Raw genomic sequence first — 18334 nt, 5'->3', positions numbered from 1 at the left:
TCCTTCCAAGCCCAATGCCGGAGCTCAAATGAATACAGACACCTTGTGACTTTCCGGAAAATGTGACGTACTTTTATTCCTCCAAAAGCGTAAAATGAAGGAGAAAGAGGGAAATAAACAAGACCAGCTGTGCAGTGTGACTAGTTTCTTTCTCTAAGCTTCTTATAAGTCTCTCGCGTTACTCTCGTACTTTGCTGACAAAGAATGTTACGGACTATTTACTTTTCTGCACCTCCATTCTTCTACGTTCCTTTCCCTACAGCAGTTCCCGGCTACTCTGGCACCCCTTGCAGGCCCTTATAAAATGAACTCAATAAAATACATAATTGTGTGACTTTTAACTGATCAATTGATTAAATCTGTGTAAAATCCTATATGAATAACAGTTCTCATGGGGAAATGAATTATTTCTTGCTTTGAGAGATGGGAACCATATAGCACATCCCAGCAGGAATTACCTTCTATCTGAGAGAGAAGAGGCATTCATTCCTCTTCTACTAAACAATGCAACCCTAGGAGTAAAATGCCCCCTTGCTTTCTGATTCCAACCCTGTGCTTAAAACAATTTCTAACATTCCTGCCTCAGGAACAATGTAACAACCATGAATGAAATGAGTGATTTATAACAAGAGTCCAATATTTGTTTGTGTGCATGAACTCTTTGAAGTTGCACCAACCTCTATAATTTCAGAGCAGCTCGGTCTAACCATAAAATAGCTTCATCTCTTTGTATGTCAGCCACTCCAGCCAGGAAGCTGAAGACACTGTACACCAAGAAACACTACACTTTATCCTACAGATCTCCCACTTCAACCAACAATTGCTTTTGCAAATTCCAACTCCACGCCCCATGACAATTGCAATACAAGTTTTAGCTTTAATTCAACTGCATATCCTTCTCCCAGAAGTGTTACACGTCCTTAAGATTTCCTAGACTTGCCACAGAAACCTCGAAGACTCAGTTCACACATCACGTCTGTTTTGAAATATATTTTATTATCTTCCCCACAAATACCCTGATGAAATAATAATTGAATACTAATTCAAAGAGACAACTCCATTGTCACATCCATCTTGCTCTTATAAGGGGTAAGCACAGGGTGGACCTCTTCTTTTAGGAATCTTGCTACCTGTTATGGAAGAAGGGAGGAAAAAGGCATTAAAAGAATAATTTGGACCAAATACTCGTTTAGCCTTAGCATATTAACCAATTACTCTATTCTGCACACTTCCCTGTAACCGGATAAGGCAAAGACTAGATTTGTCCCCACCCAAAGCACACCATTAACAACAAAAAGGAAATGTTAGAAGTACAGAAAGTGAATTCTTCCAGATATGGGAGATATGCCAAGAATCTTTCTCAAACCGTTCCTGTTAAAGCCTAGCTTTGCTTAACTGGTAAATGAAGAACTGGCTGATACAGCCTACTGGACTACAATCTGCACTGAATCAGTAAGACAGGGTGGGGCAGGCAATTAAATAAAAAGTCAGGAGTATGTAGTTAGAGGAAGGTTGGGTAGCAATGGATGAAGGAAACGTCTAAATAGAATAAGGAGGGGGAAACTGGTTCATTCGCAGGGGAGCTTATGGCAGAAGAAACAAAAACAAGGAGTAATAGATGAATTTTTTCAAATGGAGTGAGAAAGGTTACAAAGGAAGACAAAGAAAGAAACAGTCACAAGTAGAGAACATAAAGCTTTAGGTGGACTAGAGTCCACGGCAACCTCATAAGAACTTTCCTGTTCTTACCTGCTGGGAAGCACGTCCAGTAAAGGATTTGGGTTCCAAAAGAGATTCCAGTTCTCCATGAATAGGGCTGAAATAAGGATCTGCACGAATACGTTCAATGAGGTCATTATCACCCCCTTCTTGCTTCACAACAGCAGCTGCCTGCTGGGACAGAACCCTTATCTTCTCATGACAATCCTATGAAAAAGAAGTCAACATCGCATTACAAACCATCAGCAAACACGGTAAACATCCTAAGTATAATATACAGGATTTACAAAAAGCTAATGTAGTTGTGGCTCACGATAAAAAAATCCAAAATCCATTGTAGGGCTGTATCTATTAGGCCAACCAAAATGTCAGAATATAGTCAGGGAGGAAGAGGGAAAAGAGCGTAGTGGGGGAAGTGGCTTAGTATTTAAGCCATAGTAAATCTGAATTGGTCTTGGTCCTAAGATGGAGTGCAGGAACTCATCAAAAAGAGGCTGAGCTAGGCTACCTGGAAATGAACAACATTTGAACTGTGTGTGACAGAACTGTTGCAATGCCTGAATTCTCTCTTCAGTGGGTCTTTTTATCATTCAGTCCATTCATAATAGTTCTCTTTTTAATTACACACAAACTGCAATAAGAAATAGCAAAATTCCATCCTGTTCTGAAACTTTCAGTATTTTGTGTAGCCGATCACTGCAGAATATTGTCTCAATAACTTCTCAGTTCTAGATGCATCAAGGGAGCATAACAAGTACAGAAATAAGATAAAAGTAGCAGCAAACAATGCAACAAACAAAAATTATTTCAGACTTCTCTTTAAAAAAATGTGTAGGGTGACAATTTGTCTAATCGCTAACATTCATACGATACTAAGAAAACAAATCTAGAGGCAGCAGGGATCTTGGGTAAAGAAGTGAACGAGTTAGTGCTGAACCACAGTTTAAACAACCTTAGTCAGTGCTGAATTTTATAAGTTATTTCCAAAAGCATCCTCATTCAGTATTATAATAATTAATTTGAAAAAGATAGGCACATTGCAATGTTCCATCTCTGCTTTCTAAATACTAATATAGTGACACTAAAACTGGTGATAAAACAAAACTAATGCCTTCCCTGGTAGCTGAACTTGTAAAATTTCGAAATATGCAACATGATGAGAGAAAGAGGATGTGCATAACAACAGGGCTAGATTGTGAAACAGCAAAGAGTTCAAGATACTGGTGTCACAACTTTCTTCCAACCCCTCTACTTCCTGGCATGAAAAGTCCCCTTAAGGGCCTGTAAATGAGAGCCTACAGTTAGGTACATACCTGGCGATTGCCCCCAGCTTTCACCATAGCCATGATAATATTTTCTGTACACATGAAAGGCAACTCTTGCTGAATACGTCTCGCAATAACCTAAATCAAACATCAAATATAAGTACAGTATTTACAAAATGGACTGGAAAATCCAGTTTCTATGTTACTCTTCATTATTTTATTTATTCAGGGGAGAGATAACAGCTCGGCAATAAAAGTACATGCTTTGAATAGAGAAGGCCCCAGATTAGTAGAACGTTAGAAGGACCTCTGCCCAAGTCCCTGAAGAACTGTTTGTTGCCAGTCAGAATAGATAAGACTGGGATACAAGGACAAATAGATTCATCATTTAGAAAGCAGTTTCTACTGCTAGATGGCAGGTCCTTCATTAGCCTCAAATTTTATATCATTCCAAACTCTGCTATACCTCATGAATATTAATAGCTCATTCCTAATTAAAACTGAAGAAAAAAAATACTGTCTCCTTACAGATGCACACAGATTTAATGTTAAAACAGGAAGTCAAAACAACTTCTCCCCACTCCTGTGGAGCAAGCCAGCTACCACTCTTGTTCAGAGTAAAAATAATATAGTGATGAATGAATTTAAAAAATGCTTCAAGTTGTCAGTTTTGTCTCACCACCATACTTCAGGGAGTTGTATGCCTGCTCTTACTTTTTAAAATGCCACACATGCATTTATTAATTTAAACAGTTATGTGTTAAATAATTTTTTTCTTCAATATTACAAGAGAAGTAAAAACTATTCAGGGGATGGGTTCTTCTTATAAAAGCTAGTCCATTGGAACTGTGCACAGTTGAAACCTGCTGCAGACTCCTGAAACTGCTATCTTAATCCCTTGGATAGAGGTTCCCATACTTAACTGTGCCCAGCATTCATTAGATTGGACCTGCACTGGGTATCTGCTTCGTAGTGACGGTGACCTACCCATCTGTAAAACCTCCACTATGTAGCTAAATGGAATTTAACAGTTGACATGAATCAGATCGTTTTTAAAAGCTTAGAATCATAGAACTGTAGAACTGGAAGGGAACACAAGGGCCATCTAGTCCAACCCCCTGCAATGCAGGAAACTTTTGCCCAACGTGGGGCTCGAACCCACGACCCCAAGATTAGTCTCATGCTCTACCAGCTGAGCTATTTCCTTCCTTATACATGTCCAGGGCTGGAAGTGGGTGCTGATTTATGGCAGAGTTTTTGAAATTTTCTGTCCTTAAAGTACTCATCTCATGTCTGCGAAGGAAGCCCCTGCTGTGTGTGTGTGTGTGTGTGTGTGTGTGTGTGTCCATGCTTAGTTACGTGGAGTTGTGGCTAGGGTTGTTGGTCCTTGCTGTCACCCCTGTGTTAACTGAGTGTGCATTAAAAATACATATTCAACTCACAGTGGCTATGAAGGGAAGACTGATAACAGGAAGCAAGCTGTGTTTCAGGTGACAACACCCTGAAAAGCTTCCAAGGGACCCCAGGCTTTCCCCAGAAAACAGTTTGAAAACTGCCAATACAGGAGAAAGAGACCGCTCACACTTCCTCTGAGTCTTCTTACCTTGGGATATACCACAAGACCCTCAGAGATATTTTGCAGGGTGCTAAGTATTATGTCAGCAGTGAGGAAGGCTTCAGGTAAACACACACGCCTGTGGAAAAAGAGTACCAGAATTGGAGGGAGGGAGAAGTTGCAGCATTCCCACAGAAAGGACTTTTTAAACATTTCCGTACTGTTTTTTCTTTCCTCATTAATTTGCTTACTCTTCCTATTTTCCACACTAGGCAGTGTTTTAAGGAACATTTTGTTGGGGTGGATGGATCATCCCAATTCTGTACTGTGTCAGTTTCGTGTATTCACAAAACTAACTCCATGGCATCCAGTTTATGGATAGATATTTTTAATTTTAAAAATCTGCCCCGTTTTACTGAAAGAACTGCTTATGAGATGGTCCAAGAGCTGCCCCTTTTGTCAACATTTTACAGCTACTTGGGGAACCGAACACTTCCTGCGTTGCATGGGAACAGCCATCTTTTTCTTTGTACAATTCTGCATGTTGTGATATACAGTTCCTTTCTGGGAGCATTTTAAAACACATTCTTTACTGTGTAGCCTTGGAGGAGATTTTGGCTGCTCTAAGAAGCTGGTCAAGTTTTAAAGAAACGTCAAAACTCCTAAGTACAGTACAGAAGCAGGCATGGATTTGTTCATTGATTATGTGTCATAATCCACAAATCCAAGTTCTGAGTCACACATGAATCCAATGGGGGCAAAATGAGCAAGAATCCTCTGCACCTCCAGCTTAGCTTTCAGAAATTACACCCTTCAGTAGTGGCCTTGTACATTTTATACTTGTTAAAAAAGGTTCCACTGAAACCACAGAGGTTCACTTCCAAGTAAGTATGTTTAATATTTTGGGTGCAGTTCACAATATCATAGAAAGATCTGTTAGTTTGTAAATGGATTTTGAAAACAAAGAAATAATCTCTCTGCTTCATGACCTAGCGACAAGAATCAGGAATGTACCTGTTTGCACTATCATCTAAAGTGCGCTCAAACCACTGCACAGATGCTGTCTGAAGGGGGTCCTGGATCAGAATCATAAGATGACGAGCTAAACTGCAACATCGCTCTGAACGCATGGGATTCCGTTTATAAGCCATAGCGCTTGAACCTGTACAATGGGAGGGGGGAGGGGAATGGGCAACAGGAGAAGGAAGAGTGTGCAAATGAGGAGGAGAAAGAATGAAAAACAAGAATGTTAAACACAGTGTGCCTTTCTAAAGTTCTCTCACCGTCTACAAAAGTTGCTCCGGTTATCAGCAAACACAATCCTCAACAATACAGTGGTACCTCGGGTTACAAACGCTTTGGGTTACAAACACCTCGGGTTACACTAACCCGGAAGTAGTGCCTCAGGTTGCGAACTTTGCCCCAGGATGAGAACGGAAATCGAGTGCTGGTGGTGCAGCAGCAGCGGGAGGCCCCATTAGCAAAAGCACGCCTCAGGTTAAGAACGATTTCGGGTTAAGAATGGACCTCCAGAATGAAGTAAGTTTGTAACCCGAGGTACCACTGTATACAATAATTTTTAACAGATAGCAGAGCTTGCACACAAAAATGTATAGATTCAGGTGTTCAAGTTGGGGCACAAATGAAAATAGGTTGGCCAACTTCATGGTGACATCAGATGACAAAAGGGGTGGCCTCCCACCTGTTAGTGGCCCACGGGGTGAGTTGGACAGAGCACAACATAGCTAGGCTACTTCTAAAGCTCTCTTAGTTAAATTTAGCAGCTGTTTTTGTACCAAAATTACTATCCTTAAGGCTAGGCATGGGGAGCCTATGGCCCTCCAGATGTTTTGGGCAACTCCCATCAACCTAAGCATGGCCAAGGGTGGTGGGAGATGGAAGTCCACCAACATAATGGGGCCCAGAGGTTCCCTACTCCAGTGTAGACTGGGAACAGGTTGCAGTGAGCTTTTGGCCTGCACATTACCCCCTCTTGCACAGAAGGGAAAAGAGTGAAAACTCATGCTCTCGCTTTAAAACAAACCAGAGTTTCACATTATATTCAAACTTGGGGACCTGTGGTTTGTTCTACCCAAGGTTAACTAGCAAATTGGGATCTGAAACTATCGTTTGAATCTGACTTGTTGACACTGATTTTGGTTTGAATAAACCATAGTTTCCACCCTGAGACCTCCAGGTATAGGACAGTATATAAATTCAATAAAATAATAGTAGTAGTTTCTGGGAGGAGGTTGCAATCATTTTTATTGGGATTTTTATTAAAGTGATACAAAATAGTACCAAGTACAAGGCAAAAATTAAATAATAAAGCACAGTCAAACTAGATAGAATCATGATGGAGACTGAAAGTAACCAGTGGGAAAAATTATATCAGTTATACCATATATTACACAAGTTAATCAATTTTTTTTAAAAAGCTGTATTGAAAACAAAAGAAAAGTCAGTAAGGGATTGAAAAGACCTTAGTATTTCAGTCTGGGGTCCTCCAGAGAGCAAGTCTTGAGACAAACTGTGGCTTGTACTTTGCCTGCAAACCATGACTGGAAACCAGGATCAAACTATGGTTTTAATTCTTTGTTTGCAACACAAGTGTAAAATATACATTTCCACTTTGCCTCAGAACAGGCAATGAGGAATCACTGCATGCAAAGACAGACAGTAGTGTGTGAGGCCAAGGTTCCTTGACTGTTCAGTTTCATAGCATTAGGGCATGGTTTGGAATTATATCTAAAGCAGCCCATTATCTCACTTTCTCAGAGAAGTCACAGTTTCAGACTCCTTACAGCAACTTGTTGGATAGTTAGCAAAGCAGTAGCTTCAGAAATTTAATTTGCTGGTAACTGTATGCATGCACGTACTCCTTTACTGTCTTTTAAATAAAAATGGGATGTAAATGTACCAGCTGATCCGCTCTGAGACATGTTTACACATATTACATTTTTATTCTAATTTCAATCATTCAACTTCAAAAGGGCGATCAATACAAGTTAATTTAAGAACAACAAAATTCTGTTTCTACAGCCATTGCTTACCAATTTGGTCTTTCTCAAAAGGTTCCTCTAATTCTTTGAGGTTGGCCAGAAGGCGAATATCAGTACATATCTGGAGAAAAACAACTCTAATTAGTTCAGACACTTTCTGGGCAGTATTAATATCCATCAGAAATCTTGGAGCTGGTTCATTTTACTAACCACTGGGGAGAAAAAGAGATTAATTCATTTCAGATGCAGACACAGACTTACTGCATGCAAGATTTCATAATTAGCCCTGAGTCTATGATACAAAGAAATAGTATAAAAAATTCATCATCTTATTTTAAAGGAAATAGGAGAAATTCTGAATATAAACATATTCCCCAGCCCAAAACATACAGATCTGAATTCAAGCCTATTATACACGTGACACTCAACTTATGCTGGGGTTACATTCTGGGGATAGCACATAAAGCCAAAATCACATGTAGTGAAAACACATTGGGTTCACTGGTGGGTGGGATTGCCAAAGTCTTTTCCCCCAGATGTCTGCCCCCCTGAGTCACTCTCCCAACTTCCGAACACTGTGCATTGCTTCTGCTTACTGGCAGGGAGAGGCAAGGCAGTGCAGGCGCAGCAGCAGGAATGGTGGACTGGCTCGCTTTCACTTTTTCAGCCATCTATAATACAATAGATCTAGGATATCTCCTAGATATCTGGTATACTACAGAAATCTGTGTTAAACACAGGAGAAAAGCCAAACATCAGAATGTGACCACAGTTTCTAAAAGCTTGAAACCTCTAAATAAATAATTTATGTGGCTGTGCAATTCAAGAAGGCATCCAATTGAGCCCCAATTCTCAGTGGTGCCTTTGAATATAGAATTTGAAGTAGTTCTTACCTTATGTACAGATGCCCCTAGACTGGCCAGAACAGAAAGAACTTCAATATCCACTTTGCGACTGTATGTCTGCCCTGTGACGATATAAGCGCTGAAACCAAACACAAAGATAAAGCATCATGAAGTTTAACAGAGCCTATAAATGAGATTGAGAGAGCATGCAACAAGGAATGAATATCACACAACATCAACATCAACTGTCCCTCATTTTATATTTGCTTCCTGATCCAGTGAAGGTACAGTACTCGTTTGAAACAATCTAGAGAAATTCTTTGTGTGACTGTACAATTCAGCTTAACATGCGGTAGGGTAGCGCAAAAAAAAAAAGGGGAAACATGCATTCACATGGAGAAGAGCAAGACTGCAAAGGACTAAGATGGGAGGAAGTTCCATTACAAACCTACATCATGGAGTAGATTATGTAAGCGAAACCTTTTCCCTAATAGGTCCTAGCAGTTAGCAGCAACAGCGGGAATGTTAATTGCAGAGCAGAATCCAAATTTATACATAGGTCCAGAGGTGCTCATCTTAAGAATGCGGAAGGGCCACAGTTTAATGGCAGGCTTTGCACATATAAGATCACAGCTTCAATCAATGATATCTCCAAGTAAGGCTGGAAGCTCTGGAAAACCATGCTGCCAGTCAGTTAGTCCAGATATGACAGTACTAAGTGTAAGACAACACCAATGGTCTGACTCAGTATAAAGGCAGATTTCTGTGTTCTTAAAGCAGTAAAGGCAAGGAAGGAGAGGGTTTTTTGTTTTTTTACATACCGCTTAAATCCCGCCATTGCAGTCACCAGCCTGTCCAGCTCCTCCACCTCAGGGGAAAAATATGACAGGAACCTCACTCAGAATGCAGTGGCTGAAGTGGGAATGATGGTGCAAGAGGCACAATCATTCCCACATTCTGAGCACTATAGGTGTTTTGCTGATGCAATCACTATATTGCCCTATGCTCAATCTGCTGTCTGCTTCCCACAGAAATCAAAATTCATCTGTAGGTCTCATGCAAATTTCATACTGGCAAAAGCCCTAGAGTGAAATGTCCCAGGAAGCAACTTTGCTCGTTTCTTGATTGGGGCATAAGGTGCACCTTATGGATATTCCGATTGCTGATTTAGAACTATTTTTTTTACTGTTTTTGCTGTGGGATTTTGTTGTTTTTAGATGCTGTTTCAATAGTTTCTTCCACTACTGCTCAGGATGTTTATGTTGAATGGCAGCCTGTGTTTAGCACTACATAATACAACAGTCAAGTGTTCCCAAACTAATTGCAATTCAAAACTGACACTTGCTGGGGATACGTACTTTATCATGATCTCCTTCAAAGAGCTGCAAGAAGCTGGCCTGTGTACCAGTGGTGCCTTTCACACCACGAAATCTCAACTCATCTCGTGCCCGCTCAAGATTGTGGAGGTCCATGCAGAGATCTTGGATCCACAGACAACAGCGTTTACCCACAGTAGTCAGCTGGGCAGGCCTAAAAGAACACAGAATATGACTCAAGAATAAGCCTGTACAGCTTCATTCATACAGTATTCACACTTGATGCTTTGAAAGCATTTCTATCACAGTTTCTTTCAGAATCTTATAGCCGTGATTCATTTAGTTTTCTGGAGTTTAATCTTGCACAGTAGCAATTAAAGGCCGCTGATCTGAGGGTGAATAAAAGAAACGGGGTAGAAATGGGAGCAGCATCCACAGAATTAAATGAGTATTTGTATGAATTACTTACTGGTAGTGAGTGAAGCCCAAGGTGGGCAAGTCAGCATACTTCTCAGCAAAGTCTGCAAGACGGCTGATCACCCTGGCAAGCTAGCAAGATTGAATGAAAGAAGGAAAACACAAGGGAAGTCACAAAATAATTATTTACATTTTTATCCAATTCTGCTTTCAAGAAGGGTAGGGAAGAATACAGGGTTCTTCATTCCATAGAGAGAGAGAATCTGACAGTCAAGTCTGAATCATTCTCCAAGAAGAATTGTAAAATGTTTAGAGAGAAAAATATATAACTTAATATGATGCCTCTATATTACCACCACTACTGCTACTATTACTATTAGTTATTTCATTTAGGTCTGACCCTTGCAGAATGAGGGATTTATAACAGAACAGATATAAAACAGTTAAAACAACTGAATACATGAAAACAATTAAATATATATATATAAAAGTTTAAAACAACAGCATATACAGTACATAAAAGCAATTCATGTTATATTATTAACTCTGTATGAACACAACTGGAATCCAACATTGATCAGGTGCCTTGTAAAATAACTACCTTTTTCTCAGTGTCTTGCAAACTCCTAATTGCTTCTAGTTAACTCTGGCAAACAGCCACTTGGAATCAATAGCACCCACCTCTTAAAAACTGTGTGTCTCACCTTGGGAAGAAGCAGGTTGAATCCATCCCGGAGAACTATCAAGTCCTAACAGAAAAAGGAATAAAACAGTCAGTCAGTCACAATTTTATTCAATAGCCACATGCTTATCTACACTCTCCTTTCAGGGTAATTTGCAATTTCCATAAAGACAAATGGGTATAACTAACATTCTCTTTGTGTATCAAGGAATCAAGTAGTCTACTGTGCACAAGCATTTACTTTGGTCACTCTCAAATTCACTTGTGCCTCAAAGGGATCAGCATTACTTCTGTGCCACCAAAAAGGGTGAAAATGAAGAGACGAGAGGGGGGGAGTTATCTCACTCAGAACTTTACTGGGTTTTGAATTTTTAGCTATACAATACTTATCTTCGTCTTTTTAATAAAGAAAAAATATTGCTGATACTTTACAAGCTTGGTATTTCAGATAGTAAAGCAGGGATAGAAAAAAACCATTACAGTGGTACCTCTAGTTACGAACTTAATTGGTTCCAGAGGTCCGTTCTTAACCTGAAACTGTTCTTATCTAGAGGTGTGCTTTCACTAATGGGGCCTCTTGCTGCTGCTGGCACACGATTTCCGTTCTCATCCTGGAACAAAGTTCTCAACTCAAGGTAACTCTTCCAGGTTAGCAGAGTTTTTAACCTGAAGCGTTTGTAACCTGAGGCGTTTGTAACTCGAGGTACCACTGTACAGTGATTCAGCCCAGCTTATGGAGAACAATTTCATAACATTGTTTTACCGTATTATCTCCCACGTAGCAGGAAGTTGCTCCAAGGTGAATTATTCCTGCAGCCTTTGGACAACAGTGGGCAAATGTATGCACATGGGCCATTACATCATGACGTAACCGCTTCTCCTCCTCAGCTGCCATCTTGAAATCTATGCTGTCCAGTTTTGCTTCCATTTCCTGTATTTGCTCATCTGTGATGGGTAGACCCAGTGACTGCAAGGGGAAAAAACCCTGAAGTTAACTAACACATCACCCCCCTATTCAAGGACACCCCCACTAGTAAGATCACTGAATTTACACAATCGACTGGGATCTTATTCTTATGCAACTTTCAGAATCAGGGATGGGTGACACAAAGCCCAGTTTATGCAAGATTAGCTTTTAACTACTGAGGTTAAAATCCAAAGTCCCAAGTTTATTACTGTTCTGAATGAGTTAATTTTAAAGGAACACTTCATTGCAATTAATATTAGAAAAAAATGCTATTCTTATAGATCACAACAATTTGATTTAAATAAAAACGTAAAAGAACTGTGTAATTTCTCTTTTTGAATTTGGCTGATTTACTATAGAGTTTATTTCATTTTCTACCTTCTATATTTAAGCAGTTACTTCAGTTTTGTCTCTGACAGTAAGTGTCCCAAATAGCTTTAAAAACGGGGAGAGACAGCAGACTAAAATGTTTGGAGTTGCCTCAAACTTGAATGTCAACCCAGTTGTACGAAAAGGCACTACAATGCTCTATCTACAGTACAAAGGATTTTTTCAGAGTTCTAAAGGAAGCCATTGTACTTGACTCTGCTAGGCTTTCTGAAAACACTACCCAGAATTTACTGTAATTGACTAGTCTCCATAACCGTCTTTTTACACCTTTTTCAATTTTTCAGAGGAAAAATAAAGTTGTGCTTTGCCTTTCCATGATTTATATGTAACATCACATCTATTATCCTAACCCACCTCCAGAATCTTAGGTGCCTCGTTTACCTTCTGCTGCTGTTCCCACTGAATGCAATTTAAATTAAAAAACAAGCAGGGATGTTGCTTATATAAAATTAAGGGCAAACAACATATAAATGTTACGCACTCTTCACTACACTGAATCCCCTGCAACTAGAAATCTAATCATATCCCATGTCGGACCAAAGGGAGATCTATTGGGGATTGTTAGTAGCAATCTGACAGAACCCTGTTGAAACGAACAGGTGCTGTGTGTCTGTCTCTCCGTTTCCAGCTGAAGATCAAGGCCAGAGTTGTAACTCCTCAGGAATGTGAACATACGGATAAAAATAACAGGCTCCCCAACTCACATTAAAGCACAAGATATGTTACAACAACATCTGCCATGCTTTCCGAAAACATGGTTCTGTTTAGATAGGAGAACTATCTTTTGCTTATGTGACTTGGTAAAGCAATATGTACACTGCTATATAATAAAATAATCATAAGATGAAGGATCTAGAGACCCTCACCCATTTGCTCTTATGTAGCAATAAATATTTGGTTTTCAGAGAAAGTGGCATGGGGGGAGGAGCGCTTGGAAAGAGAACTTTGCCTTGAAATCCAATGCCCTTTTTGTGCAAGGGGGAATATTGGGTTTGTTTTTGTTCTTATTTTTACTAAGTATTTTGTGTCTTTTATATTATAATTATGTTGTGAACCATCCTGAGATCTACAGATGAAGGGTGGTATACAAAATTAATAAATATTTTTAAAAAAATAAAAAATAGAAAAGTGGAGAGAAGCATAGATGAGCCCTTTGTTAAGTTGTAAATCCCACGCTCTAAAACTTTATAGGGCATAACTTCATAGCTACTATGATATCTTGTACTTCAGCAAATGACAACCTTTGTTAAAACATCTGCACTGTCTTCCCACATGTTCCAGGGCCAGGTTCAAAGTTATTGTGCTGATTATATATCAACACAAGTCCTGGTCGCTATTATCAGAGATAAAGAACTGGTCTCTATTATTTATGCAGAGCTTTCAGAGCACACCACTTGTCCCTTGGTTCGCTTTATACTTTACTAGGAGAAAGATCTAAATGTTCAAAAAGAGGAATTTGAATGGAAATCACTGTGGTCAGCTAAGCCTCACAAATCTGTTCCATTATTTGTGAAGGAATGCTCAAAGTTGTGAACAGATGGGATAGTACACCTGTGCAGATGTCTCATATTATACCACAATCTATACAGGATTGCTGGCAGGCCTGTGGGCTCTGGGGAATATTTTTCTATCTTTGGTGGGAATGCCCTCTGCTCTCATAATTCGGATCCCAAGTTTATAAAGAAATACTTAAAATAATTAAATCATCTGCACAGGCTTATCCAGAACTGTCACTACTGAATTTGCGGACTGATAATAGGAAAGCTTGTCACACTAAATAATTTTTGACATGGATCCTCGCTGCTGCTAGGATTTTAATAATCTAGCTATGGAAAGCTTAGGAAAAAATCTACATTGGTCTTTGTGGTATAAGAACTTATGGACTTTTGGTTATTGTGTGTCTCCAGAGTAATGGGAGAACCCAGAACACTTCTACATCATTTGGCAGGATTTTATTTCTTATGCTTTGAACGTACATGCAATAGTCACCACCCATGCTAGCCTGTGAACCCTGGATGCCTCAGTGTATACTGGTGTGTTACAATTTCTTTTTCTTTCTTTGTTTCTTTATGGTACAATGTAGCACCCTGCTACTAATACTTTTGGGTTGTCAGAAATAAATAAAAATTTAAAAGAAGACCTAGAAAGTTCCGAAAAACTTGGATCCAGGATACTTTAAGGACCACATGGTACCATTTAAAGATTTTTTGAGGGTAAGTGAATCCCACTAAGAGTTGTAATGGTTTAACATTTGGATCAGAAGCTCAAATCCACTTTGTTTATTCTTGATTGACAAAATCACTTTGTGAGGTATAATACACATTAGATAAAGTGCTATTGCTTGATAGTCAGGGTCAATCCCCTCTGGGCTGATGGGGCATATGAAATGTTACCTACGGCTAAGCAAACAACCTTGTATCTTCTGTATGGTTTAGAGTGACGTACAGAGGTTTGTGCAACCAACATGTTCGGAATATTGCTTCCATCCCCTTGGTGACTAATAAATTGCATTGAAATGCACACACTTACAACATACCACCTCTGCAGTGACCTCGAGTATGGTAATCAGAATAGAAGAGTCTTTGGGTGGCTTTAAAAAGAGGATTAGACGAATTCATAGAGGTAAAGGCTATCAATAGCTGCTAGCCTCAATGAATATGTTCTGCCTCCATGATCAGAGACAGTATGCTTCTGAGTACGTTTCTAGAAACCATTTTAGCAAATGTCCATTGTCACATTGTTGTAATCAGATGAGAATAGCAAAAATGTAACTCTCCATAAGGATCCTGATGCAACAATGGACACTTGCAATATGAGCAGACGCCTATGAAAAAGTTACATTGGAATTCTCAGCCAAATACCTTTTCCAGGTGAATAGGATCCTAGAATCTGATGAGAAATGAAGAACCACAGCACATTTACTAGACATAAGTACCACACATTACAGTGTTGCACAAAAGTAAAAAAAAAACATTTAAATTTAGAAGTCGAGTGCAACGACTTCTGCAACTTGTATACTGCTTGATCACAGTTCTCTCTAAGTGGTGATGCTCCTTTTATTTTGTTTCTGAGCAACCGTTGCTGCTAAGCACAATATAGCCTTACAACTGTGCAACCGTATCAAAAACATATATAAAGCGTTATTAACAAAACACGACAATTTGGAGAAGCCAACCCGATGTCTTTGGGATGCCTACAAACAAGATGCGAGCATAACAACACATTTGCTCTCGTTTCCTGGGGATCAATATTTGAAGCTGTGCTATATCCGATCGGATCCTTCAGGCCACAATACATCCAATATCACCTGAATACACAGACAGCCATGTCTGGGTAAATGGGTAAAACTCAACAATGGGTAAAACCCCCTTTTAAAGCCGCCTAAAGTGGCAGCCATCACTACCTTCTTGTGGCAGCAAATTCCCTAGTTTAACTAAGTACAGTGGTTACCTCGGGTTAAGAACTTAATTCGTTCTGGAGGACTTTTCTTAACCTGAGGTACCACTTTAGCTAATGGGGCCTCCCACTGCCGCCACACCGCCAGAGCACAATTTCTGTTCTTATCCTGAAGCAAAGTTCTTAACCCGAGGTACTATTTCTGGGTTAGCGGAGTCTGTAACCTGAAACGTCTGTAACCCAAGGTACCACTGTACTGAGTAGGGGCAGGGGGTGGGGATAAATTTTGGCTGCCTACCATTCGGCTTCAGTGGATGACTCTCCAGTTCTAGTGCATTATTAACAAAACTGGGCAGATGTGCACACACAGAGAGAAGTATAAAGGCCATGTAGGTATGCAAACAGTGGCGTCAAACAGAACAGGCATGTTGCCCCTTAACCTGTTGCGCAGAAGGAGGTCTGTTAGCTCTGTGTGTGTGTGGCAGAGTCAGTAAAACTGCAAATGCCACAACCCCCATTGCATTGACAGGGGCATCTCCACTTAATGAGCTTGTCTGGCACAGCCACGAACCCGCGCGCGCCCACCTTCTCAGCCTTGGCCAAGTAAAGCCAGAGGCGCCGCCAGGTGCTGAACTTCTTCCTCTCGCTGAAGTTAAAAGCCATGTCGGGACTGGCGTAGCGCGAGACTAGAGGGGAGCGGTAGCGGCAGAAAGGATCCTCCTCGGCCATCGTGAAGAAGGTCCCGCGCAGGGAAGCGACACCCTCGAGAGAAGCAGCTGCAACCCGCAGGCGAAAGGGAGGCAGTTGCCCCAGGGCCGTAATAAAGGGAGCGGAGAGGTCCCGCCCTTAGGCCCGCCCCCAAGTCAACCTCACCTCCGGCGTCCCCGGCCCCCTTCCGGTTCGCCCGTGACTGGACTGGGTCGGGGTCGCAGCGGCCCCTGCTGCTTGGGAGGCTGCACTGCAGCCCTCGCTACCCTCAGAGTTAACTCTCCACATATACTATTGTCCCTATTGGCTTCAACTCCCGAAGAAGTTTTGAGGGGTCTTGGCAAAATTCTTACTGAAAATAGCTTCCATTGTTGCAGTGGGGTTAGGGGGGGCATATTCCGTGTTAGGGGTGGTTAGGAATAATGAATGCATCGATTCCTTTATATAAACTAGTGGGGAACGCCTGGTATTTCCATATTATTATTTTTTGAAAATGTAAAGTATGGTGTGGCCCTGCTTTGAATATTGCTTGCCCCAGTTTATAGTGGAGTTGGAAGAATTAGAGATGGGTCTATTACAAAATGGTCTTAAGATCTCACTGCCCCAACGTTGTGTGGATATCTGGAGCACTTCTGTATTAACTTGCATGTTTAAGATTTGTGTACCAATGGTGATCTACCGTTGATATTAGTATTATTTGTATACTATTTTTCCCTCTTCTTTCTTCAACTTTAATTTACCTTGTTTCCTTTTATCTTTTTTCCCCTTTCCTTGTTACATTTGCAAATAAATAATAATTTATAAGGGGGTAGCTAAAATCAGCAAGAGATAAGAGAATCTTCCATGTAAGCAAAGGCCCAAGAGATTAGATTTTTAGTAGTATCTGTATGAGCTGCCTTTGCATATGTTTATTAACATATGTAGTGTGGACAGACTGATAACAGAAATGTCATTACAGTAGAACTTGGACATTCCTCTGCAGGAACAGATTTGCATTAAATTCACAGAAGGCCAAAGGAAGTACTTCACATAGCAAAATAAACTTGTGGAGTTCACTGCCATGAGTTATGGTGAGGACTACTAGCTTAGATGGGACGTGGGTGGCATTGTGGTTTAAACCACTGAGCCTAGGGCTTGCTGATCGGAAGGTCGGTGGTTTGAATCCCAACAACAGGGAGAGCTCCCTTGCTCAGTCCCAGCTCCTGTCAACCTAGCATTTTGAAAGCACGTCAAAGTGCAAGTAGATAAATAGGTACTGCTCCAGCGGGAAGGTAAACGGCGTTTTCATGCACTGCTCTGGTTTTGCCAGAAGCGGCTTAGTCATGCTGGCCACATGACCCGGAAAAACTGTGGACAAACATCGGGTCCCTCGGCCAGTAAAGCGAGATGAGCACCACAAACAGAGTTGTCTGCGACTGGACTTACGGTAACTGTCAGGGGTCCTTTACCTTTACTAGCTCATATGGCTTAAAAGCAGAATGAGACAATTTGTGTGTAGGTCAAATCAGTTATTTGCCATTATAGCTATACAGAAAGTGTCTGTAAGTGGACACACTACACTTCTGAGTACAAGATACAAAGTATGACCCATCACCCGCTTTGCTTGGAAGCTTCCAGAAGCAGCTGGTTGGTCGCTGCTGGAAACCAAATCCAGACAAGTCAGACCTTTGTTTGACGCAGGAAAAGAATTATTGTGTAACAGTCTCTTTGCAAATCTGTTGCACTTTTGATTCCAGTGATTTTATAAGCCAGTTATTTTCAAGGATTCAGCAAGTTCAGTACAGTATCTATAATTTTGAATCTTAGGTAATTTTGTTTCCAGGGCTATGAAAGTGTGCTGTTCATGATGTGGCCATTCCTTGACAACTGACATCACTTATGATGAATCTGTTGTTGACATAACAAGGTCATATAAAATTTGTAACCTTTTGTTTCTCCAAGGAGATTAAAGCAACAATTTTTGCTGTCACAGATCTGACTTGCTCAGGAATACCTAATGAGTGTCACATCAGAGTGCAGGTTTATATTGGACTCTAGCAACTACATCACACTAGCTTTGCATACTTTCCCCC

General features: G+C 40.5%; 1 protein-coding gene across 1 annotated transcript; it reads right to left on the bottom strand.

Moving 5' to 3' along the window:
• Positions 1 to 975: 975 nt before the first annotated feature.
• On the bottom strand, positions 976 to 16367 carry ADSL (adenylosuccinate lyase). Its single transcript, XM_080971400.1, has 13 exons — positions 16140 to 16367; positions 11565 to 11768; positions 10824 to 10868; positions 10172 to 10251; positions 9745 to 9916; positions 9208 to 9254; positions 8435 to 8525; positions 7593 to 7662; positions 5554 to 5701; positions 4588 to 4678; positions 3033 to 3122; positions 1750 to 1926; positions 976 to 1130 (listed from the first exon to the last, which is right to left on the bottom strand). The coding sequence occupies exons 1-13, from the start codon at positions 16281 to 16283 to the stop codon at positions 1044 to 1046; spliced, it is 1446 nt and encodes a 481-aa protein (XP_080827526.1). The 5' UTR covers positions 16284 to 16367; the 3' UTR covers positions 976 to 1043.
• Between the last annotated feature and the right edge of the window lie 1967 nt (positions 16368 to 18334).

Source organism: Podarcis pityusensis, assembly GCF_964106645.2.
Source record: "Podarcis pityusensis genome assembly, chromosome: 10".
NCBI lineage: Eukaryota > Metazoa > Chordata > Lepidosauria > Squamata > Lacertidae > Podarcis > Podarcis pityusensis.
The sequence above is the reverse complement of the archived record's forward strand: the minus strand, read 5'-3'. Positions and strand labels throughout refer to the sequence as shown.

Bases quoted from the DNA above. Each gene is read 5' to 3' on its own strand.
- ADSL (XM_080971400.1), bottom strand. From the start codon at position 16,283: ATGGCCGAGGAGGATCCTTTCTGCCGCTACCGCTCCCCTCTAGTCTCG. The intron at 8,526-9,207 runs GTATGTAAAAAA...GTTTGGTTTCAG, and splicing joins GCAATGGCGGGATTTAAGCG to CGCTTATATCGTCACAGGGC. The intron at 5,702-7,592 runs GTAAGCAATGGC...CCCATTGTACAG, and splicing joins TTTTGAGAAAGACCAAATTG to GTTCAAGCGCTATGGCTTAT.